Source organism: Accipiter gentilis, chromosome 32 (genome assembly GCF_929443795.1).
Source record: "Accipiter gentilis chromosome 32, bAccGen1.1, whole genome shotgun sequence".
Lineage (NCBI taxonomy): Eukaryota > Metazoa > Chordata > Aves > Accipitriformes > Accipitridae > Astur > Astur gentilis.
This window is the reverse complement of record NC_064911.1, coordinates 12,811,173-12,837,346: the sequence shown is the minus strand read 5'-3', so window position 1 is coordinate 12,837,346 and position 26,174 is coordinate 12,811,173. Positions and strand designations below refer to the sequence as shown.

General features: G+C 40.9%; 2 protein-coding genes across 13 annotated transcripts in view; one reads left to right on the top strand and one right to left on the bottom strand.

The window, feature by feature from the left end:
* RPGR (retinitis pigmentosa GTPase regulator) overlaps window positions 1-12,379 on the bottom strand; it is a 63,751-nt gene extending 51,372 nt beyond the window's left edge. For 2 of the 12 annotated variants that reach the window (XM_049835359.1, XM_049835347.1), the window contains exons 1-4: window positions 12,250-12,379; window positions 9,940-10,065; window positions 3,894-3,986; window positions 1,224-1,286 (exon numbers count right to left, since the gene is read on the bottom strand). In XM_049835359.1, coding sequence (XP_049691316.1) covers window positions 1,224-1,286; window positions 3,894-3,986; window positions 9,940-10,065; window positions 12,250-12,325 — 358 coding nt within the window. In that variant the 5' untranslated portion in view covers window positions 12,326-12,379. Of the gene's footprint in view, window positions 1-1,223; window positions 1,287-3,893; window positions 3,987-4,888; window positions 7,342-7,453; window positions 7,539-8,314; window positions 9,857-9,939; window positions 10,066-10,495; window positions 12,041-12,249 lie in introns of those variants that run through there. The other 10 variants (XM_049835350.1, XM_049835351.1, XM_049835349.1 and 7 more) reach the window with 10 other exon arrangements.
* Window positions 12,380-16,965: 4,586 nt separating this feature from the next.
* The window catches only part of OTC (ornithine transcarbamylase), a 30,782-nt gene continuing 21,573 nt past the window's right edge, over window positions 16,966-26,174 (top strand). The window contains exons 1-3 of the mRNA XM_049835363.1: window positions 16,966-17,042; window positions 21,414-21,552; window positions 22,146-22,227. Coding sequence (XP_049691320.1) covers window positions 16,966-17,042; window positions 21,414-21,552; window positions 22,146-22,227 — 298 coding nt within the window. The remainder of the gene's footprint in view (window positions 17,043-21,413; window positions 21,553-22,145; window positions 22,228-26,174) is intronic.

Below are 26,174 nucleotides of genomic sequence, written 5' to 3'. Positions count from 1 at the left end.
AATAATGTGTATTTCAAGATAAAGCGGGAGGAAAATGGTGAATGATGTCACAGGCAACAAAACTGAAGTCGCATTAGTACGTAAATTAAAGAGATGCATAACTTGATAGTTTTGAGTACTGTGAATGAAATATATTTGTGCTTAGGTTTTTATTAGAAATATTTTACTCATTTTAATATCTAAATCACTTTTGATTTAATTAACTAGGTCTTTATTTTGTTTTAGAATCTAAAAATTTAAGTTAAAGCTGATGATTGATATTTTCAACTTAAGAGAACTTTAAGATTTATATTTTTAATTTTAGTATGTTTCACATCTAAAGTGCTCATCTATGATGAAAAAGATAAGGCCCATTAATAACACAAATCCAGACACAAATGTGATAAGCAACTGACATACAATTTATAAATGGTCCTTGCTATATAAATGGCCACAAATTCTCTAGCCAGTGTGTACACTAAAAGTGACTAATATTTACCCTGTGCAGTCTTGCATACTCAACTGTTATTAAAATGTTCTGGTTTATTCTAATAGTCTTATTTACAGTGCTCAAGGTCTAGACATATATAAACCTCCTAATAATCAAACCATCCTCTTTATAACATTACTGCAAGCTAAAGGATTGCAACCACAAAGATGGCTATTCCATTCCATAAATTTTAGAAGCATGACAAGAATTTGCATCAATTCTCTGTATAATGTCTCTCTAAAAATTTATTTTTTAGTTTAAATTTACAGTTTATTTATTTATAGCTTAATAAAGCAACTTGTCACTGAAATAGCAGACTACCTTGTCTAACCAAAACGCAACAAAATTTGAAGACTTGAAAACATTTGGTTCTACTGTATTTACTCAAATATATAACTTCACACTAATAAAGATAAATTATTTGTCAAAGTAAAATTTGAGTACAGATATATAAAAAATACTAATATACCTTTACAGGGCTTAAATGAAATATTTGATAATTGTTAACCACACCTCAAATGCCAGCAAGAATTTTTTTTCATCTATCTATTGCTAGCAAAAATATAACATTATTTTATAAATGCACTGGCTCAGAATAAATCAAGCATTCAAAGAACTGGATATCAAAACCCCAAGTTTTAATAGTCCCATTTTATTTTTCCTTCCTCAACACTCCTGGGGTTCCTAATGTAATTTTGCATGAAAGCAAAGGAAGAAATCTATCTTTAATATGTATATAATATAGGTTACATACCTGTGTAAACTAAAGTGTGGTTTCTTCCACAAACAGCAAGTTTTGTTTTTTCTGGTTTTAAAGCTATGAATTAAAGCCAAAGGGGGGGTAAAAGTTATAAGCAAGCTGATAGCTGGTTCAACAACAAAATGTTCTATGCTCTAGAGGGAGCTCTGATTTTTTTCACGTTTTTATCAACAGAATGATTACAAGATTCGTTGCCCATCTGAACCTAGCACATAACTTACTAAATCAGGATTCCCCCAAGACAAGAAAACAGACATAGACCTTAAAAACTTACAGCTGACACTCAGGTTAACTTGATGATGGCTACTTCATCCTAATGCCACATTCCCCAGAATTTACCATTTATGGGATATGCCTCAAAGAAGATATCAAGTTGCAGGACAAAATGCATGCTTAAAGCTGTCTTCAGTTTTCAATAACAGTACTATTCTTAACTCCCTCTTATGCTTTTCTCACTATCTCAAATTTTTAAAATACTGTTCTTTTGTTTTATCATCCCTATCTTCCTTCATTATGCACAGCTACCTTTTTTGCTAGACTTTTGGTCTGCACTGCCCTCTTACTGATCACTAACCTCAATTGCTAAGGACAGTCCTATCTGGACTAGTGCCTAAAATTTTTGCATATACCATCCTGTCTCAATTTCAGCTCAATTACCATCCACACATTGCATGTACTTCTCTGCAGTCTGGGCACTGTGAAAGACTGGGAATGTATGTGAGAGGAGTCAAGAGTTATTTTGGTGGGAGAGAGAAAATACAGAGGTGCCTTTTCTCCCATGGCAAATGCTCTCCATTTCACAGAGGAAAAAAATCGCACTGACTTTTCCATCCTCTCTCCAACTACTGATCGTTGCCAGCAATTTATCTTCTCTCAGCCATGTCCATGTGCCCTATACAGTGCTCTTAAAACAGCATTACTTTTTACATAATCTATCTTTAATTGCTTTTCCACTACGCTAGTCCATGACAAAGCCAACAACCATCATCTCTTTCAGAAACCCTTTTTCAGTTCTTCCAAATCAACTTTCACCAGCTCCATAACATTCAGATTAAAGTCCCTTCTACCAAGTCACTGAATAAATCTATCTACTTAAGCATGAGCCATCTCTGGTCTATCACAGAGACACAAACATAAATTGTCCAAATTCAGGTTCCTGCCTATCCTATCCAACACCCACCACCACCACCAGGCTGGAACCATAACACTTCCAATGCTGGCTTCTTCCTACAATCTTAATTTGCTGCTTTATATCCCAAAACTCTACCTCCAACTTCAGAGATTATCTTCATCAGCTCTTCAGAAGCCCGTGCTCCCTAACCTTCCTCCCACTTAGCCCAATCAATTGTATTTGATGAGCCACGCTGTATTTACAACATTGCTGGCAATTTTTCATAACCAATTTCATTAGTCTCTAGTCAAGTCCCAGAAGATATTTTCTCAGAAAACATGCAGCCACAACCATTTGGATACTGAAATGTGTCCTTGCAACCCCGTTCCCAAAGCCAAGTGATGACTGAAATCTAGTCAGAAAAGCTCCAGGACTTTCTTCTGCTGCCTACTGCCAAGAGAAGAAAGATACCCGCCTTGTGACTTTTTTCAACGGATGCCAGGTCTGGTTTGAATTGCTGCCATCTTCTCTTTGTCTTTTATTCACCATTGCAATTTGACAGTAAAAAAAGACCCAAACAACTGACACCCAATCCATTTAAGCCAAGGGAAGAATCAATCTCTCACATGGCTGATAGATGATGTGAACCTGAAAGTAGCTGCATTCTCCCTCTGAAGTGAAATACAGAGAGGAGCAGATAAAGGACAGCAGAATAAACTAAATCAGGAGGAAAAGAGTTTGAACAAGCAGGATAATTTGTTTTTAACAATAAGTTAACAGATCGATCTGCTGGCAGAAAGGATGAGGATAAACATTTAATGGTGAAAAGAAATGTGTTAATGGGATAGATCTGACTTGACATAAGTAAGGGGACAGGGAAAAAGTATTGACTTAGTTTTGTTTGACAAGATAAAACCAGCCAGGAAAGATCAAGAACATAACAGTGCAATGAAAACATATTTTACAACACATGAAAGAATACGGGCATTTATTTTACTGCTTACATATAATACAATAATATATATATATTACTGCTTATATATAATACAAGTATATTAACATTAATGCCCCCTTGGGCACTTCTTATACTTGCTAAAAATGCAGCAGTAGTTGTAGAAAGTTCCTGATAGATTTTTTCATTTCTAATGGTGCTTAAACAAAAGTGATACAAAGGTTACACAATGATGTTGGAAGTCTGATTTCTAACACGTAGACAACACTGCAGAGACCAAGCATTTGATTAATGTCTTTGCAGTCACAATGAAGATGTGGTTTGTCAGAAAAGGCAAATATTACATAAAATGACAGCCCTCAAAAAAAGATGGGATTTTATGTATCTGAAGTAATCTTCAGACGCAAAAGGACCCAGAATCTGGAACTGATGAAAAATCAATCAGGAATCCTTTTAAGCTATCTTTATGAGCTTGTGCAGTAATATGCTACACATGATGAGTAAAGAAGGCAGAAACAGTTATTTTGGAACTGCATCTTAGGAAGTGCCTTCTCACAAGAGTCTCCTTTCAAAAAGACAAAAAGAGAAAAATTAAACAAACCTTTAACACATGTTGGTTTGCTGACAGTGTTCTTTGATCCTAGTCCTAATTGGCCCCAGTTGTTACTACCGAACATGTATAGTTTACCATTCCCTGAAAAAAAAAAAAATGCACAGTCAGAATCCATACAAGTGTTTGAATACCTCATTCAAGACAAGATGGTCATTCACACTCTATGCTATTTATTACTTCCTTTTTAATGTAAGGTTTAAGATTAGGCAGTACAATATTTAAGCGTAAACAATAATTAACATCCTCCTGATTTTTCAGTACAAAAGTAGTAATTGCATTTTTTAAGTAAGAAATCCCCAGTCAGAAGAAGAGACAAAAAGCAGAACAACATCATCTCCTTTAATTAGAGGGCAGATAAAGTGCTCTTCAGAAAATAAAACGTTGTACCCTTGGACAGACCCTGCAGTTCAGAAACCACAGTGTCTATAGGTCTGCTTATAAAACAACAGCACATTTAACTGAGCACCCACATCTTTTGCCCCAAAGACAGGAATGAATAATGCAGCTATATAATTAATACAAACACAATTTTGTAATCAGCTTATTTCACTGTTTCGGGGGGCAGATATTTCTTTTACTGCTATATGTCTTCTCTTAAAATGATTTACAAATTTGCACTCCTACAGAACATAGTTTCTGATAAAATTTCAAATGTGTCCGCAAATTGTATTAATTTGTCACCCTGCATATAAAGAAGGAATGCATAAAAACACCATACAGTCAGAGAGTTTTGTAAACGCAAATGCAAACATTAGATTACAGATCTTCAACAGGAGCAATGCTAGAATCATATTTCAGAAACTGGTATGATGCATCATTGAACTTGCAGGTTTGACCATTACAAAAAATTAACTGTTGCAACACCGAATAACCAGTGTTTTTTTAAGAGGATGGTAAATGAACAGATGAATTAACCAAAACTGACTACAGACAATACCTTAAAATGAATTAATTTAATTTCAGTTCAGTTTTTAAACTATTACCTTTCGTTAAGCTCTGAAGTTCACACCAAAAGATAAAACCCTTGTTCCAACAGAAATCTTTGCAAAACAATAGAAACTTAATTTGTCAAAAATGCTGGACCTCTTACAACTGTTAAAAGGAGTTTGTTTACTTTTGATGAAGGTCTGTGTGAGTTAGACTCCACCACAAGGCTGTCACATAAACAAACTTTGTCACCCTAGCCATCAACTATTATCACATGATTGCAACACAACAGCAATTCCACATAATGATGCCAAAATATTATCGCTGTTTGTACTTCAGTAGTGTAGGTTCCCAGTGAAGGTTCTGAATGTGATTTACCAAGACCCTGAGATATGATATTGAAAAGTTTAAAATAGAACAAAAATACTTACTCTGTTTAAAAAAAAAATCCATTTATTTTCTTAAATATAACCACATAGTTTAAAAAAAAAAAAACCACAAGCAACTAACAATAACTATTATCTAAAGTCCCAATCAAATTATTAGATTTGACAATTTTTGGAACATGGGGCTATGTGTCAATATTATGTCTTTCTAAGAAAGATGGAAGGAGAAGAAAGTCTGAGGTCAAGTCTACACTCATGGTGTTTTACTAATAGCATTTATATCACCATCCTGATTTTGATAATGCAATCACGTCAAAACACATGCAGAGCTGTCTGTCACTGAAAGCCAAACACACCTTAACAGAAAGAATTTTTATTAGCAAATGGCATCCTATATTGGTATATGCTTCCTTGTATCCTTGGTTTATACCTTCCAACTGCCTTTATAAGAAAGCAGTACTCCTGTGGGAATACAATGCCAAGCTGCCATAATTCAATTTAAGCACATTTTCTTTTATCCATTCAAAATTCCAACAGGTCATGGTTTTCATCCTCTAATCTGCTGTCTCTTATACCAGTCTTTAAATTCTCAGGCATTGATTGCTTTCTAAGTCAAGGAGCTTAATAGATGAGAGGAATTTTTTTACATTCTTTTACAACTGAGTGACAGCCTTTTATAATTTCAGGCTTTCAACACTTAGCAGTGTTACAGAAAATAAGAAAGCTGCGAAGCAAGTAATTCAGACAGTGAATGAAAACTAGTAGGCACTACAGAGGAACCTAAACAAATGCCTGTAATGAAGCAACATTTCTGGGTCTGTACAGCAAATCAGGTTTTGGGACAGACATGATGCAATCTAAGCTGGCCAGGAAACACCACGCAATTTTGTATGCAAAAGGCCCTATTTTCATAATTGCATACTGAGATATCTCCAGTCATCACCACAGATGCACTGAAGTGAGAACTAATTCAACAGCAAACAGGCAAGGATCATATTTCAAAACTTTGCAAATTCAGATTGCTCTTGGTTTTTTGCTTCCACTTTGGTGCTGACATACAGAGATTGTGGCCATCTGCCAGCTGGAATGGCTGACAGAAGACGGGTCTGGCAGAGCAAGATTATGACTCTGGGCAGTAGAAGGGAAACAACAGGACATAAAGAAAGGGACTACTCAGACTATTTTGGTGATGAAAACAGACCTGCAACACCAGTCCCTACCTTCATCCCAATGTAAGAATGGAGAATTTCTCCAACATATGTATGCATTGGCATATCACCAGCAGATGTTTCACCAACATCAATTCAGGGCTACTAGGGAAGCCACAAGATGCTTACAGCTTTAGGAACAGAAGTTTTGTGAGAGACTTCAGGAAGAGAGTGTCTCCTAACCAGTACATTTCTTATATGAGTAGCTGCTATCACAACTGTGATTCTTGGGAACCCAATCTGTCATGTGCTCCCCTGGTTCATGAAGTGCTACTAAAGGCATTCATTCAGCAGATGAATTATTAAAATATATTTATATATAAATTATTAAAATATACAATTCAAATAAATCTCACAAAAATGGGAATGACATCTGTTTTGTTAGGCAAACCATGATATTCTCAAAATAAAAGCTTTATTGAGCAGTAAGAACAGTCACACTTAGGACATCTAGTATCACACAAACAGAAACAGCACAGTACGTTGCTTGCTCCTACACGTATCAAAGATCAACACAAACACGTACTAATCTTTCTCATTTTCCCCTTGCAGTCGATGCAAAAAGATACTGTGTGCCATGTTCTGATGGCCTGCTTGTAGGCAGAAAGAAGGAAACTGGTGTCCAAAGACCTGGAGAGATTCCAAAGTCTCTGTGGTGTAAATTCCTTAATGTTTAATGACTTGCAAAACTCAAAATTATGAGCATACTCTCTTATTTTGGTTCCATATGCACCTCTTTTCACTCCTACTTTTACACTTGATACTTCTTTCTTTCCTTCTACCCTCTTGCACTGGGGGCTTCATTTCTCTCCAGAGCTCTGAGTTCAGAAAATGTGTCTTCTGTCATCATCATTTTCCCCCTTGTGAACAGGATCAGCATCTTTGATCAAATGTGGGCAAGCTGCCCAGGACACTCTAATCAAGGCAAATAATAAGACAGCTGTTAACTTTAGGAGTTTTATAGAAAAGAAACTTAATAGAAAGGTATTAGGAGGAGATTCTTAAAAACATGCGCAACATCACTTACTTCACACCAGCTTCCAACAAGATGAATAAATTGGCTTTCCAATGCCTGCAGTTACAGAAGATGCAGGGAGTGGACTGTCAGTATTCTTGGGCAAAAAAAATACAGAAATGGGGCAAGAAACATTATTAAACATATTACAAGTGATGCTGGAAAATATACTGCTCATGACTGTGTTAAAGAACTAAAGAAGACAACTGCTTAAAAAAAATTCCAGCTCAAACATTTTAATGAAGATTGTGCTAAAGGTAGAGAGCAAATGAATAAACAAACACAAATTTCAATCCCAGACTCCAAAAACTGGAGAAGAAAATGTTTCTCTGACTAGCTCAGCAAGCCAACTCAAAGTCAGAAAGTAACTATCACTGGTCCTTTCTATTCCAACATGCAGCTACAGTATGTAAATAAAGATTTGGACTCTAACTCCTGACCTAGAAAGCCAAAGAACAAAGTATTTTACATTTACTTTACACTTTTCTCCCTAGAAGTCATATAGGAATATTGATGCTGGATTAGATGAAAGCAGTATTTGAAATTTTCTGAAGATTTTATTTGAACACTAAATATTAGTTCCTGTACAGTTTCTTCATTTGCATTCAGTCAAGGTTCAGTGTTCGATGTAACTGTCTCTCCAGCCCAAAACCAGCTTTAAGGAATGTTTTGTATCGGTTTGGGTGATTGTTGAGACATGTTAGCGTAAAACTGATATATTTCTATTAGATTTGAATCTACCTCATATTCCCACTGTCCCCTGCACACACAGGTCCCACCACCTCTTCCAGGGGGTGGAAAAAAAAGGATGGGGGAATTTTGTGACCTGTAAATAAAGACTGAAAATAAAATGAAGCATGCATTAAGACACACCTGCTTGAGATACTTTTCCTTCCTCGGCGATGTTTGTCTTTTATCTCTTCCAGGTCAGGTTCAGCTGGATTTCAGGAAGCTCCTGGTTTCCCACAAGGTCTGTGCCCTTCTCAGTAAAGTCATTATCGGCATGCACTTCTGGACGTTTTATTCCAGGTGTTACTGCAGTTCAATGTCATTCACGAAGGGCTGTAATTCCACTGTATCATCCAACTCCATCTAACAGCAGAAATGCGAGGTGCACACGGGCATGCACAGGTGTGAAGAACAAATGAGGGACAAAGGTTTTCTGTTTCCCTTCTTCACTTTTTTGTACGGCTCTTGCAGTTTCTCTACCTTTGCTCGCTGTTGATCAGTATTTTACCCTCACTTTTACCTCTAATTTACAATGTCCCAAAATACCTTTTGGTCCCAAAGAAATTTTGTACTCATGCTTCTCCAGTTCCTTCTCCTCAAAAGCTTTGGGAAAATAAAGATTGGATTAACTAGAGGCTTCTCTGGTGACTTATCGGCACACTGCAACAGCAAAGGCCAGCTACAGAGACATTTCTGAAACACGCTGGTTAGATTAAAACAACAGGGAGAAGGGGAGATAGTAGAGAAATGATGCTGCATGCAAACCTATGCAAGTTGACTTCTTCAAAAGCTTTAAGTGGCTGCTATTACAGTGACATGGGAGTTAGGGGACTGTTGCTGATGAGGGTAACAGTGCTGGCGCAGGCACATGCTGAGGGAACGCAAGGAGGCAATTTAAATTGACTAGTCTAAACTGAGAATTATACTAGTGTTATTTCAAACTGGGTGTGGGTATATCAAAGAATATAGATTAAAAAAATTTCAAAAGGGAAATTTCATAGTGTCCCAGGCTACATTCTGACTAATTTTATGCAACAGGCAATTTAATAGAACTGGTTCAATCCAAGAAAAAGTGTCAGGTTTTGTTCCAAATAAACTATTCATGGATAATTCATCCTCTATAAAGTTAGGCTTGAAAAATTAATTGTATAATTGCACAAATTCTTCAATGAGTATTGTTTCCATCATTTCAAAGCAATGAAAATAAAAATTAATACTGCTCACTGTATTGATCTGAGCTTCTTTGAATGCTTTGGCAATTTATTTCTGATTTTAGTAGGATTTTCTGAAGTTTTTGGAGTTGCTCTTTCAAAGTTTATTTTCAGTTGACAGTTAACAGTAATTCGAATCTTCATTTCAGAGATACAGTTTTATCTATTGTTTCAGGTAGATTCCTACTGAACTTGTTGACCGTGTTCAACAGATACTGTTTACTTCCAGGATACAAACCTCCATATTCAAGATTGCCTACTAAGCACTGTCAGATTCACAAGAAACATTCAAGCTGAACAAAGTCATGCTTACTTTAAATCCTGTGCGATACATTCAGTTATTACAGATTTCCTTACGACAGTTCTTGGGCACGTCTTGTGAAAACCTTCAGTGATCTCACACTAACTTCAAAGGCATCCGATAGCTCCCACAGAACAGTCCTCTCTCCTCTCCACAACCTCATCTGATATATTACTTCAGGATTCAAATAAAAATCATACTTTCCAAACTGTCCAAGTATATAACCTTTTATCATATACTCCATTTCTAATACTGACCTGTAACAATAGCGGTATGCTCATCTCCACATGATATAAGTACAGGCTTGTCATTTTTGAACCAGAACTTGCTAGGAATATCTTCTGCAAATTTGCTTTTTCCAAATGTGAAAATAGCACCTGATTCTGAAACACAAAAAGATAATGTCAATTTTAGTGAAAACAAGTTTTGCCTCATACATTTTGAAATGGTCAATTCCTATTAATTCAATTGCACATTTTAGTTTCCTAATCTTTTTCTTTTTTAAAAAAATGGCTGAAGCGTTTTATTCCATTCTGTTTCACCAAGACTACTTCATTTTCAGGCTCACATTTTAGTCCTTCTGGTTCTTCTTAGCTTCCACGAATTTCCTAATAGAACAGGTATTGTTGTTGGTATACTGTGTTCCAAGGACATAATTTATTCTAAAGTACACTAATGTACTTTATCTCTACCCTCTAAGAAAAACTACTAGGTATATAAAAGAAAGAATAAAGAACTCTGAATAACTGCCCCCAGAAAGTAAAATAAAAAGCTCATCCTGAAAGCAGGTCAGGACAAAGAGTTCTCACTTACGTTTATACGTGAATTCAAAGAGGTTTTCCAAATTGGATTAGAGAGAGAGACACACACACACTGTAAAGAGATGACAGGCTCCAAACTGACCACTCTTCCTCACCCATCTGAAAAGATACATGTGCTCTAAAAATGTCCCCCTAAAATCAAAACTCTCAGCCTTCAAAACATGGGTTGGCACAACTGTCTTTGATCATCAAACCATGATCTAAAAATACCCAAACAAAATGACCCCAAAATAAAGTCCAGACAGCTCTTCTGCCCTTGTAATCTGTCTAGTTTTCTCGATTCTTCCCACTTTCAAAAGTGTCAGCAATATTGTTTTAAAACATAGAACGTTAACTGTTAATTCACCTTTTGGTTAAGCATGTGGCTTGACGCAGTAAATATTCATTCTACAGGAAAATAAATGAACTCACAAGTTAAATAATTTGCCAAAAGCTATGCAGACAATGTGGCAAAGCACAATTAGACCTCCTATTTTAAAATGTCAAACCTTGTGCTTTAAGCATAGAGTAATTTTTTGAGAAAGAAAACAAAGAAAACAACCAAGCCTTTGCCTTGCAGACTTTTTGTTAACATGTAAGCTATGATAACACAAATACAAACAGTAACACTGGACTGCTTCTGTAAAATTACATATAATTTGATAGTAACATTGAATCATCTTTGATTCAATCATCACTTTCAATGAAAACAATCAATAGTCTGCACCCCAGCTCCAAAACTGAAAGTTCGCTCTTTAAATCTGATATTAATTTTGAAATGATTCTTTAATGCAAGTTTCCCATATTTGCAAATGACATGTTATTTTACGCATCAGGTTCAGCAGACACTTATAAAATTGTATTTACTCCCCCTCTAGATGTGTTTCACTGTTTTATTAAAAACAAGCCTTGTGCAGACGAATTCAAGCCTTTTTAAAGAAAGGGTTGAGTTTTTCCTCATTTTATGCAGACACACCTACAACCACAGACATGCTAGAAGGCACCTGAAACCTCTATTTTAAGTTTTCATCTCCAGCCAGACAGCCATGCTGCATATTTGAACGCACTTACAGTGATCTCTATGGCACTCATGCCGAAGTAGAGCTCGCTGGCTCATTTCTTTTTCTTTCAGATGCGTTAACGTGAAAATAGAAATTTTTTTTTTAATTCAATGTATGCAAAAAGCAGTTTAGTTCACAAACGTCCTTCGTACCTCCAACATTTCCCAACCGAAACCGAAGCCGTCAGCTGGGAAATTAAATCCTACCAATTCACAGAATTAAACCCCACACAACACACATCAGGTTTTTGCTGTCTCGGCACCGAGCAAATGCTTAACAGTTACCGTAGGTCAAGCCGCGGAGCAAAACTCATTTACTAACTGAAAAATAAAAACCGCAACAAGCCCCTGCCTAGTTAACGCTGCACTACTACACCACGCCCGTGACGACAGCAAGGTTGCCCCGTCTAATCTCTGACGTCAGCGTACGTCTTTCTCCCCAGACGCCGGAAGACACCGGCCCGAGCCGGCGGCCCGCACCGGCAGGCCGGAGAGGAGCCGGGGGCTGCCGCGAAGCTCAGAGCGGGTTCACCCGGGGAGGGGGGCCGCGGCCGCACGCCGGGGCAGGGAGGCGGCCCTTGGGGCGCCGGTGACGGCGCCCACAGCCGCCGCCGCTGTGGGGAAGCGGGCGGGGAACGCCACAGGCGGACGAGGTCGCCCGACCCGACCCGCAGCTCCGTCCCCTGTGAGGGAGCGGCAGCACTCACCGGGCACCGGCAACTCGTCCTCCTCGGCGGGCTCGGCCATGGCAGCTGGCGGCGGGCGGCCGCCCCCGCGCCCCATGCACAGCGGCGGCGGCGGCCTGCCGGAAGTAAACAGAGGCCCTGCCACGGGCAACGGCCATAGAGAGCGGCGCAGCGCCCGCCGACGCAGCCAGCCGCCGGGAGGAGGCCCGGCCTGCGGGCTGGCGGTGGGGTGGGGGTGGCAGCGCCCCCTGGCGGCCGGCGGGCGCCTGCGGTTCCCGCCCCGCCATTTTGAAGTTCCCCTCAGCCGGTGGTGGGTTGGCCGTGCCTCCCCACGGACGGGGGGCACGGACCGGCCACGGCACGGCGGGTGGGGGCTCACGGGTGCTGAAAGGAGGGAAGAGTCACCTCCCGTGGAAGCCCCTTGAGAGACTCATCTCCAGCAGAGCGTGGTTTTCCTGGCACCGTCCCGGCTTGCCATGGCATCGTTTCTGTCTGCCTCCTCTGTAGGCTGCCCCTGCCTCCAGCTGCCCAAGCAGCCATCTCGCACTGGGGCTCTGCCTTGAGCTCCCTGCTTAGCCAGGCCAGGCTCCTGATACATCTGCTGGCTTTGCTGAGTGATTGGAGGGGCTGCCCTGCCTCAGCCAGGTGAACAGAACGTAAATCAGAAGCTTTATTCTGTCACCACCGCGATTCAGCTGTCCTAACAGACACGTTTCCTCTATTTGGTGGTCTCTCTTTCACCAGCATGTCCCTGTAAAGTCTTTTGATGGGGTGCACGAGAAGACATTCAGCCATCCACCCAGCCAGGGTCACTTAGGTGATGGCAGTTGTGCAGACCCCACTGGAATAAGTCCAGGGGCTTGTAGCCTTTTAACCATATTTAATGTGCAGTCCCGAACTCCCAGTGGAGCTTCCCCCCCAAAAAATATATGGCCATTTATGGATTTCCATTTTCTTGCTGTTCCTGTGTGTTTCAGATATGCCCGGTCATCCCTTGCCGAAAGAAAAAGCTTTTGCTTTCAGGATGATGTACTGCAACAGAGGCAGCTGGCAGCCTGGACAGCCAATTTAAGCCTTGTTTTATGCAGAGTTTAATCAATACAGTTGTTGGTGCGTAAGATGAGGTATCCATATAAGTACGCACAAGAAGGGTGGCCGCATTTTCAAAAGGGAACAGCAAGTGTTTGTGATTTTTGCCCCTACATGAGGCAGGGATTTCATCTCATTGAACCCCAATACCCCTCTGATGCTTTCTGCCCTAACTGCTTCTCCTAAGTCTGGAGCACGGGGATATCCAGCAAAAGCTGTTCAAAATAAAACTGAGCAAACATTGTTTGGTGAAGTGATGCCTGAGATTGTAGTTACCAGATACTGTGGTTGCCAAGATCATCAATGGGTTATGAAATGATTAGGCAGATTCATGGGAAGAAGGTGTCTGCAGCGGGGTTTTAGTTTCTATGACTGTGGGATCCTATTTGAGGATCAGCATGTCATGGTTTAACCCCAGCCAGCAGCTAAGCACCACGCAGCTGCTCGCTCACTCCCCCCCACACCCAGTGGGATGGGGGAGAAAATCAGGAAAAGGAGTAAAACTCGTGGGTTGAGATAAGAATGGTTTAATAGAATAGAAAAAAAAACTTAATAATGTTAATGATAATGCTAGTAAAGTGACAGCAGTAATAATAAAATGATTGGAATATACAAATGATGCTCAGTGCAAATGCTCACCACCCACCGATCGACGCCCAGTTAGTCCCTGAGCAGCAATCCCCCTGCCCCCATACCCCCCAGTTCATATACTAGATGTGACATCACATGGTATGGAATACCCTGTTGGGCCAGTTTGGGTCAGCTGCCCTGGCTGTGTCCTGTGCCAACTTCTTGTGCCCCTCTAGCTTTCTTGCTGGCTGGGCTTGAGAAGCTGAAAAATCCTTGACTTTAGACTAAACATAACTTAGCAACAACTGCAAACATCAGTGTTAGCAACATTCTTCTCATACTGAAATCAGAACATAGCACTGTAGCAGCTACTAGGAAGACAATTAACTCTATCCCACCTGAAACCAGGACACAACATCTGGTTGGGAGAGATGGGAGCCACCTCACAAAGTAGGACAAATGTATCTCTGCTGGTAGAGTGGCTGACCCGGTAAAGAGGTCTTTGAACAAGAAATGATGGGGAAAGGACAGAGCCACCAGCAGCGTCTGCGAGTGGCCAGGCGCTGACCTCCTAGAAGTCTTCATTGGCCACCACTGAGTGCAGGATGGATGGGAAAGGCTGTTTATATAGTGGGCATTTGGTTCTGGTTTTCATAGAATCATAGAATTGTTTAGGTTGCAAAAGACCTTTAAGATCATCGAGTCCAACCGTCAACCCAACACCATCATGCCCACTAAACCATGTCCTGAAGTGCTTCATCTACGCGTTTTTTGAACATCTCCAGGGATGGTGACTCCACTTCCCTGGGCAGCCTGTTCCAATGCCTGACAGGCATTTTGGATGCCCACTGCATCCGGACGAAGCAGAAGTCGTGCTGGCAGGGGTCCAGTTATGCCACATTGTCCCAAGTGTCCAAACAGACATATACCGCTGGAAGATGCAGCTGTAGGCATGAGGGGGGGTGCAGCAACTTTGGAGCTGCTCCCCCTCAGAGGTGCCCCAGCCACTCTATAGAAGAGAGGCACCGCAGTCAGGCCTTTCCTCAGGGTGGGAGGCCAGGGGGAGCAGATGAGCTGTGGAAGGATATTGTCCTCCCAAGGTGTTTCTTTCAGGTTGATAGGAAGCAGCATGGGCACTCTTGGTGCCCGAGCCCACAACCACTGCCTTTCTTGCCTTTCCCTACCCTGACTGCTGCTTCCCCTCAAGAAAGGAGGTGTCAAGGATCAGTCTCCTGCCAGCTCAGAGACAAGAGAGGCCTTATGTTCATATGAGATGACTTTATCGGTATCATTCCTTTATCCTAATCTACTTTTCTCTTACACTACATTATTCTCTCTTCAACAATGTGCCTTAACCCATGTACTCCATTTTCAATACCAAACCCAGGAATATAGAAACATGCCAAACCAATTAAATCCTGATTTCAAGACTGAAGCATTTTACGGTGTTGAGATGAATGAGTCAGTTTTTCACATGGTAGCACAATGAGCCCTGGCAGCCCAGGGGAAACTAGCAGGAATGAGGGGTGGCTCTGGGGCTCTGCACTGAGAGATGCTGCTGTCACCCCAAATTTAAGAGAAGTGCATCGCACCAACAGCAATGCCAACATCGGTCCAACTCTCCTCCTGCGCCTGGTGCTGCTGCTCGGTCACAGGAGCTTACAAGGGAATTGGTCCACACATGAACTGGGGTCAGGCAGTCCCTGTACAGGGGCGACCTGGCAAAGGGGCACTGGCACTGTCCCCTCCCTGTGGAGCTGCCAGATGAGACTGGTGGCCTTGGCATCTCGACCACCTTTCTTTTCTTTCCCTGCTGTCTTTTCCCCTGGGTACCACTGGTGACACACGCTCAGTCCCCAGGGGCTGGGCTTGAAGGCCATGGGAGTCATTTGCCAGAGAAGGGCAACTAAGAGGGAAACCGTGGCCTGGGTTTCTTCTCTATGTGCAGCTCTTCTGGCTCTTTAATTCCCTTCCCATTCATTTCCGTTGGGTTTTGCTTCTGCCTGACATTTCCCCTGGCAAATGGTGCGTTTTCTAAGCATCTCAGGGTTGGTTTGGTCTGAGGGGTCCTGAACAAATCCCACCAAGATCTATCACCCTGCATGACTTTTTCACGGCAGTCTTTCTTTCTGGGGAAGTCACCTTTTTTTCTGTGTTTTAATTATATGATCCTCACATTGCAATTTCAACATATCGCCTTCTCTGACAGATATGCCATCACCTTGATTTACAGAAGTACGCTTCTCCTTACACAGAGGAGGAAATGAGAAAGTAATGGTCATATTTCAAAACCACCTACAGTGCAGGTGGCATAAAATCTTATCTGACAATTATATCTGAAGGTAGAAATTTAAATGAAATCACTTTAGTATTTAGCAATTGACCAACATCAGATTATACAGCAAGCAGTTTAATGTAAGGAGGTCTGCAGGCTGCAATATTTAAGTTTCTGGGCCTCACTGAGGGCTGCTTAACACTACTGTAGCACAATTGAAAACTCGGTCCAAAAAACCCCAGGAAAATACACATTTTTTTAATGTAGCCCTTCTCCATTCTTCTCAGGGCCCTGAGGGCACAAATAAGCCTTAATGGCCCTGCCCAGCCCCACACCCGTGGGCCCAGGACCCTCATTTCGGCTCAGCGCGGGGCCGTCAGTCCCTGCCCAGGCCGTGCTAGGGCCGGGGAGCCCCCATGGTCACGCAGCCCCGCTTGTGCTGCACCCTGAACAAATCTTCTTTTGCCTGTTTCTACTAGCACGTGCTCCTGTACAAATATTTAACAAACACGACATTGCTACAAAGTGGTATTGACACAGGTAGGATATGATGGGCCCACAGCAAAGAGCACAAACTGCGAGTGGTGCAACGGGCCCTGTGAGATATCTCTATCGGTAGAGTTTGACCAAGGAAAAACTTCGGTGTCAGCCCACGCCAAGCCCAGCCCTGGCTAGGACAACCAAAGCGAATACTTTGCTTCTTGGTTTTCCCTCGTTTGCACAGCAGCACAGCTCGCTTTCTGCTTCTGCCTTTGTTTATCTTATTAGTGGGACTGAGAGAGTCCAACACAAACTGTTGGAAGATGCTGTTTAACGTGAGGAACTTCTTCAGGATGGCAAAACTAACAGGGACCAGCAAGCAGCTGCTGCGACAGTTTTGGTAAGCTTATCCTTTAGTTTTGTCTGGCTTTCAGTGGCATTTAGTCAGAAACCTGGAGACAAAAGCAGTTGAATCATGTGAAGGAGTGAGTGTTTCAGAGAAAGGCGCTTTCTTTTCTGTATTTTTAGTGCCCTTTTGCCTCCCAAGGCAGCAGGTTCTACATCTTCAGGAGGCTGGAGGATTTTCCCTTTTAATGTCTGTGAAATGCCGTTAATTCTTTCTGTGGGATTTAGCAGCAAAGTCAAGAAGGAATGTTTCTTCTTGAGGTCAGTGTATGCTGCAGGTACTGTAATCAATAAATAACTATCTGAATAAAGTACAGGAAATTCTTATGCATTTAGACAATTATCATGGCTAGTACCAGGGGGGAAATTCTCTCCTTGAAGCTGCAAGGTGAATCTCTACTTCGGTATTTTTTTGTCTCTATATACACTGGAGGTGTGCAGGAAAAGCATGATTTGATATGAGGTTCGCAGTTAACGAGGAAGACCTGGCTCCGTGACCTGGCTTTGGGTTCTTTCTTCAGCCGCATAGATATGTCTGTGCCCCGTGCCTTCGTACCTGTATGGCAGTGTTTCAGTAAGCTGCTTCTCATAGAATTGTTTAGGTTGGAAAAGACCCTCAAGATCATTGAGTCCAACCATCATCCATGCCTGCTAAACCGTGTTCTGGAGTACCTTGTCTACGTGCTTTTTGAATACCTCCAGGGATGGTGACTCAACCACCTCCCTGGGCAGCCTATTCCAGTGTCTGACAACCCTGTCAGTAAAGAATTTTTCCTAATATTCAACCTAAACCTCCCTTGCTGCAACTTGAGGCCATTTCCTTTTCTCATGCTTGTCACATCTCCAGAATCAGGTTAAAATTAGACTTGAAACTTAATTCCACATCTTCCTATGTTTTTATGTTGGTGTCAATAAGAATAGCATTAACAGCATTATGTAACAAATTATTAGTGCTAGAAGACAATATATGGCAATTTCGCATTCACAGGAATCCTAATATGCAATAAGTCATTTTTATTTATCATTTCTACATTACATCAGATGAAAAACAAATGTTTATCCAAGTTCTGTGATTTATTTGCTACAGTTTTGAAGTGGTGATAATTTTTTTATGGATTTTGGGTTTTCACTGCTGGTAACTTCCTCTGCTAGATGATAGAAAAGCAAGTTTGGAAAACAACTGCAGTAAAGCTGGTTTTCCAATTAAGTCATCCAATTTTTTAAGCTTCCCACATAATGTTCGTTATTTTTAGGGGTTTTTTTAACATTATATCATAATGTTGGTGTAAGCTATCACCACTGTCTATGACCATTACAAGTTAAGCACACTGTGGTTGATACTGCAGGATAACATATCTATCAGTCTGTGCTAATGGTCCAAAGCAATTGCTGTCCCTGCTCAAAAAGGAATAAGCCAACTTCTTGACCATGCAATTCTGCCTGTTACATTTTAACTTTGGTATGTTGTCTCATGATCCTTCTCTGGAATTTATTTGTCCACTTCTGCCTCTCTTTCAGAGGATGTGGACAACAGGGAAGGGAACAGGTTTCTTGGAGGTCATAGCAATAAAACAGAATGATCATGGGAACACAGAGGTCAGGAGCAGACCTCTAGTCCAACTTTCTGCTTGTAGCCTGACAACAGCATATGAGGTCGGCTATGCCTTTGCTTAGCCATGTCTTGAAAATGTCCAAGGATGGTAATTCCAAATCCTCTCTGGGTAACCAATTATAGTGCTTCACTATCTAGCAGTGCAGAAATTAGAGGTGGATATTTCTCAGTCCAATTCTCAATCATGCTGAGTGGTAAAACAAGACCAATGAACAGAAGTTTTTGCTTGGCAGGTTGAGATTAGACAATCTCTTACTCCCTGGAAAGAACTGTAGGCTGCAATTAGAAACTCGAGGAGCAGCACCAAAGCTGCTCTGGAAACAATGCAGCGAAGGAGAGTAGAGTGAGAAACAGCAAGCAATTGCATAGATTTTAAAACAGGACAAGTATTTTTTTGTTCCCCCAAACTGGATAGAGTAGCAAATCCCTGTTCTGAAAAATGATAATAATAAAAAAGTCGCAGTTAGGATACTAATTGCCTTCAGAATATACACATTGAAGTTGGAGCCAATCCCTTGAATGTCAACTAAGAGCCTTGGTATTCAAGGCTGGATTTCAGTAGCTTCCCTTGGTAGGCTGTTTTTCATGCTATGGTGGAAGCTGCCTGACCCATGAATGCCCAGCCTTTCTTATAATGTCAGGTATACTCTATTCTGCAGCTGTTGAATGTAGAAGTGCAGGAAATAATTTTGCTAGCTCTGTAACACCCACTTCAAATTAAAAAATGGGGCATTTGAATGCTTCTGAAATGTTTCTAGGTTGTTTAACTCAGGTTGGAGGCAAGCATGGGGACAGAAGTATAACACTTATAGCAAAATATGTAACTTTCTTTTGCTAATCATTGCAATGCTATGAAGGTTAGTCTTTATGGCTTGGAGATGTGCATTATTTTTTTAAATGGTACTGCTACAAATATTTATCACTTAACTCACACAAACAGTTCAGACTGTATTTCACTTAAGAATCAATTTTCAGAGACTCTCCAGGAAAATAGATGGGCAACATTACTCTAAACTTAGAAAATAAGAAATCCACTCCTTTATCTGCGTGGTACTACAGAAAAGTCCACCCCTTCTGCAGTTTGGGGGCTTGTGCAGAGACTGGACTCTGATGGTACACATTGATGGGCATCTTTGTGGTGCTTTGGCTTAGCTTAGTGGTGGATCCTCTGGCAGTCTGCATAATCTCTGGAACACATTGCCCTGATATATGATGGCATATACTGCGTTCCAGCAATATTAACCTGTAGGGCATCTGCATGGGCTACTTCTTCATACATTCTCCATGTTTCCACTGTTACACATAATCCTTTTCACTGTGGAAAAAAGTCTACTTAGTAATGGCGGTGGTATAATGTGTATCTAAAGCACTTTTAAGGTGTCCGGAAGGAAAACACACAGTATTTAGGTATCTTCAGTTAAAGAAAAAGTTCTGCTATATGATTTGAAAAGTTGTGCAGGTTGTACTGTGATGTCAAACGGACAGTAATAATGTGTGGTACTGTTCCCTTAAAAGCTGCTTTCTTCCTCCGGTTTCAGTTGGAGCCTGTGCCACAAAATTCTGCAGAAAAAGTCTTTTCTTCCAGATTTAACTAATAGAACTCCAAAATCTTTAGAAGCCATAATAGGCCTATCCACTACCAGGGCTTTTATTCATTGGAATTAACAGAAGAATGAACAGAGATTCTGGGGTTTTGCCCTGAATTTTCCTAGCTGTGGGCTCCAGGGTTGGCTATTGGCAGGTGCTGTAATGGAGCCTCAAAAGTGAGCTAGAGGGAAGCCTATTTGGGAATACAAAAGCTGAAGCTGCACTCGGTCCATTTGTTTGCATTGCTTTGGTCTCCATTTCATCAGATCAGTCTAAAAACGCTGCATTTAATTAAAAAGACATGTTTAGCTTGTACCCATCCAAACCTTAGCAAGAGTCCAGTGCAGGCTGTGTTATGCTAAGGAGTGCTGTAGGTACAGTGTCAGAGACAGGGCTAAGCTGCCACTCTCCCTTATTAAGCCCTTCTTTTCTCTGTGGAAACACAGGCTTGTGTATGACTTTCATTAAGACACTTCATCTAAGCTAGGGGAAATTTGATCATATAACTTCTGTGGGTGATTATCAACATCCAATTTCATGTGACTCTGAAGTCGTAAATCTGGCTGGAGGCCAGAATACACTGAATAAATAAACTGCACATGCCCAGAACATCTCTTGTGTGGTATGAGAACGACCAGAGCACATGGCTATTTTGTTGGGGTTTTTTACCCTCTTCCGTAGCGTAATCAAGAGATTTCATACACATTTATAGAAATGCCACCATTTGTATCAGTGGGGGTGAAGCATGGCAAGTGTCTACTCATCCACAAAGCACAAAGGAGGGAGGAAGAACACCGCCATCCGTTCCTCATATTCTGTGCCCCCAAACGGCAGCTTTGAGGTCTACACATAAGCCATTTCACCAAGCCCTGAATGGCTTTATGCATTTGGGTTTATTTGATTAGGCAGCATGCAGTCAAGTCATATGCACATCAGAAGGTGAAAGAAACTACATCTAATGTACAGTTTATAATACAATTTGAGACACTGTTACAGTGGTGATTGATATAGTACATAGTGGCATATTGTGTCTGTCTGACAGTAAAAGTTATTTAAAGTAATTAACACAGTCCATCAAGCTGATCCATCTGGGTCAAATGAAGGAAGTGGGAGAGATTTCAGTACAATTTAGCATTGAATGACAAAAAGTGTATATTTTTTACACAGGTATGGGCCACCAGGTCAGATGAATGTTAATCTGAAAGGTCGTGACCTCCTTACTCTACAGAACTACACGGCAGATGAGCTGAAGTATTTGCTGTGGACGGCCTCAGATTTGAAACAAAGGATAAAGCACAAAGGAGAGGTAAAATGCTCTAACTGTCATTTAGGTCACTCAGATATTGAAATAAACATTGTTCTGAAGAATATTGGGAATGAGCTGTTCAGCTGTCTTGTCCTAAACAACATGACCTGAGCTCTTAAATACTGTAAGTCATGGGCTACAAATAAAAAAGCCTTCCTGTAAAGTGTTCAGAGATATTCTCTAAATACTTCAGAGGACTTTGCAAGTGAGAAGGTTAAACAGCTTTGCACAGCTAACTCCCTGTTGTCAGCTAACGGGGACACCATCGATCGACCCATGGTGTACATGCAGCTCTAAATGCAGGAAATGGAAGACACTTCCCTGCATGGGATAAAATTAGTATCAGAGTTCTCCTTAATACTAGCTCAAATTCCGTGCCAAAATGCAGTTGCTTTTTGCCCTTAGAATTACTTCTTTCCCTTTAACCTTTCCACTGCTAATAAATTCCTTGAACTGTAGGAGAACAAAGCTATGTTTAAGAAAACACCTATGTAACTTTTCTAGTGCTGAATTAAAATGTGAAAGAAGTATTTCACACTGTACAGTATATAATGACTATAAAATTGAAATGCTGCATAATTTTCATGTTCCAGTATTTGCCTTTGATGCAAGGAAAATCTTTGGCCATGATTTTTGAGAAGAGAAGCACAAGAACAAGATTATCTGCAGAAACAGGTAGGTCTGAGCAATGGTACAGTTAGATTTTATATGAAGTTATATACTGTGAGTATGTACTGAATAATGCTGTGTAATTTTGTATTTAGCAATTTCTACTCAGGAGAAACCTAAAGTTTGAAAGCAAAAATAGAAAAGAATGGTAGCTAATTGTGTTTCACCTTGCATATTAATGTCACAAGCACATCGCTTTGGTCACTGAAATTTTGCCAGATCATTCCAAAACATGATAGATCAGAAATAAAGTAACAGGCAGAAGTAAGCATTTCTGGTGTAAGCTCCTAGTTGTACTGGCAAGATGCACATTTCGTAACATCTATTTTAGTAAGCGTCACAAATTTAATTCTGTGCAAGCTCTAATAAGTTTTTTTCTAATGTATTATGCATTACTGTTGTCACATTTCAGAGTATGTGTTTAGGCTAGGAATCATAGTAATGCCTTGATATAAATTAGGGGGGGGAAAAATAACGTGATTACCTACAGGGGAAGATAACTTCATGGAGAGACTTCAGGGTATTAGCTTAATAAGGTCAGGCACTGGAACATTATTCTTTTAGGATACAGTCCTGCAAACACTGAAACACATACATATCTTTATTTACATGGTAGTTTTTCTGAAGTCAGCAGAAATAAATCATTCATGTGCTTGCATGTTAGCAAGGAATAACTATGAATTGGTGATGCATCAAGCAAGGAGAAGCTTGCCCTTCCCACACTGAAGCTGACCCAGCATCCCTTAGGCTGACTTACCCCTAGTGAAGGGACAGGAAACTTGTTGAGTATTCACATTTCTTTACAATGTGTAAGGGATAAGGTAAAAATAATGGAAGGAAGAAGCAGATACGTTAACTGCCAGCATTTCTGAATTTGCCTTTGTATCCTCTGGCACAGCCATTTACCTGCTGATCCTGCTCTTTATGCAGACTTCTTGTTGCTTTCTGTTTTCTCCAGATAAACAGGACTTATGAATGGGTTTCTCTTTTGCATTCCTTCTCTATGAAGACCACCCACCTTTTAATTCCAGAGTTTTTAGTCCAGTTTCTAGTAGCCTGTCATACTGGTACATAGGCAGGTAATGACAAATTCTCTGAATCTGTTTATCCTTCATGTTTCTCTATTTAGAGGGAAGCACTATTTAGTCCTTGGCTATTGAAGGCTTATGGAAGGGGGAAGCTCAGAAAAAGTTCAAATTAATTAACTTAAGGATGGGAGTTAATGCACGTAAATTCATCCAAGAGGGATTAAGCTCCAGTGAAATAAACCAAATTTATTTCTGAATGAGAGCTTCCAGAAGGGAGTTTAGTGCAGTTTAACTTCTGTGCATTAACTTCACACCTTCGGTTAATTGGTCTTAAGTACCCTAAACCTAAGACATTGTTTCAAAGGCAGACTCAAATTTTTCTGTCCATGGAAACTCTATACATTTCAGCTGCTTTTTAACATACATGATTTCTCCTGCGGATTTTCTAACTCAAAACAAATGTGGGGTCACATGAGTTCCTTTTAGCTAAATAAGCTAATCGAATACCAATTTTCTAATGTTCAGTGAAAGTGGACATTGAAGTGGGTTGGAGTGTTTATTTATAAAATACCTGAGTCATCTCAAATAGCATTTCGACGAGTTGCACCTTCAATATCTTGGAAGAGGTCACTTGTGGGACAAGGTTCTGGTGATGAGATTAAGCTAAACAAACTTTGCAACTCTCAGGAACAACTAGATGAAAATCAGTGGGTTTCATTGAAAAGAAGTAGAGAATTGAAAAGCACTGATTACAAAATCTGCTTTGTGCAGTGTCTAGGAGATTGTTGTCTTATATTAACACCACAGAAGTCTTTTCAGAAGTCCTGCTGTCCCTATGCCTATAAAGAACACCATTACTGAAAAATAAATAAACAGAATCACAGAATGATTGAGGTTGGAAGGGACTTCTAGAGGTCATCTGGTCCAACCCCCCTGCTCAAGAAGTGTCATCTAAAGCCAGTTGCACAGAACCGTGTCCAGAAGGCTTTGAATAGCTCCAAGAACAGAGAATCCACAACCTTCTGGGGCAACCTATGCCAGTGCTCAATCACTCTTTCAGTAAAAAAGTGTTTCCTGATGTTCAGAGGGAGCCTCCCGTGTTGCAGCTTGTGCCCGTTGAACCACTGAAAAGCACCTGGCTCCATCCTCCCTGCACCCTCCCTTCAGGTATTTATATACATTAGTAAGATTCCCTCTGAGCCTTCTCTTCTCTAGGCTATGCAGTCCCAGCTCTCTCAGCCTTTCCTTATATGAAAGATGCTCCAGTCCCTTAGTCATCTTCGTGGCCCTTTGTTAACATAGACATACTGACTCTCTCCAGTATATCCATGTCTCTCTAATACTGAGGAGCTCAGAACTGGACGCTCCAGGTATGCCTTCACCAGTGCTGAATAAAGGATCACCTCCCTCCACCCGCTGGCAATACTTTGTCTAGTGCAGCCCAGGATACCATTTGCCAGCTTTGCCGGTAAGGCACACTGCTGGCTGATGTTCAACTTGGTGTCTACCAGGACCCCCAGATCCTTTTCTGCCATGCTGCTTCCCAGCTGGGTGGCCCCCATCATGTACTGGTGCATGGAGTTGTTCTTCTTCAGGTGCAGGACTTTGCACTTCTCCTTGCTGAAGTTAATGGGGTTCCTGTCAGCCCATTTCTCTGGCCTGTCAAGGTCCCTCTGGATGGCAACACAACCTTCTAGCGTATCAGCCACTCCTCCCAGTTTTATGTCATCAGCAAACTTGCTGAGAGCACACTCTGCCCCATCATCCAGATCATTAATGAAGATGTTAAACAAGACTGGACTCCTAGGGTACACCGTTAGTCACTGGCCTCCAAATAGACTTTGTGCCATTGATCACCACCCTGTGGGCCTGGCTGTTCAGCCGGTTCTTAACCCACCTCACTGTCTGCTCATCCAGTCCGTACATCAACAGCTTGTCTATGAGGCTCTGACAGGAGACAGTGTCAAGGGCTGTAATGAAGTCCAGATAGACAATACCCACTGCTCTCCCTTCATCTACCAGGCCAGTCATTTCATCACAGAAGTTTATCAAGTTGGTCAAGCATGACTTACCCTCGGTGAAGCCATGTTGACTACTCCTGATGATTTTCTTGTCCTTAATCTGCTTGGAAACGGTGTCCAGATTAGCCGCTCCATTGCCTTTCCAGGAATCGAGGTGAAGATGACCAGCTTGTAATTCTCTAGGTCCTCCTTCTTGCTCTTCTTGAAGACAGGAGTGACATTTACTTCCCTCCAGTCTTTGAGCACTTCTCCCAGTCTCCAGGATCAATCAAAAATTATCGAAACGTTAGTTTATAATGCATTGTAAGAGAACAGTTGATATTTGTGGCTTTTCCAACATACTATGCCTCTAAACTGTTTTATTCTGATGACATTGCAACTGTACTGAATAATGTACAACTCCTTGTGGTATAATTCATTGCCCCTTTACTCTCTTGAACAAATATAATCTTGCCCTAATGCATATTTCTGAAACCTGTATTATTTTACCATTTCTAAGAGTAGTAGTGGTGTTGTAAGTTTAATGAAGAACTACAAGTAACTTCCATAGGGTATTGGCAAAGCAAATCCAGTTTTGTGGAGCCTACTAGATTTATTGCTATCACTGGTTATTATATTGGAAAATGTGACATCTCTGCTATTATACTGGAAAATGTCATCTGTTTGCAGTCAGAGTCCCATACCCATTCTGCATAAAATCTTGTGTACTTTTTGAAAACAAAGGTATTCCACATGGTCATATATTACTTGCAAAATAAACATCCTCAGGCATGGCATAAAGGTGAATGCCCTGGTTTTGTTATAGCTTTGGTGTAAAATATTCTGATTGTCACTGTTGCTTTTAAAATATACAGCTGCAGTTACATTTTAGTGAACAAGTCATAAATAAATCCAACCATTTCAG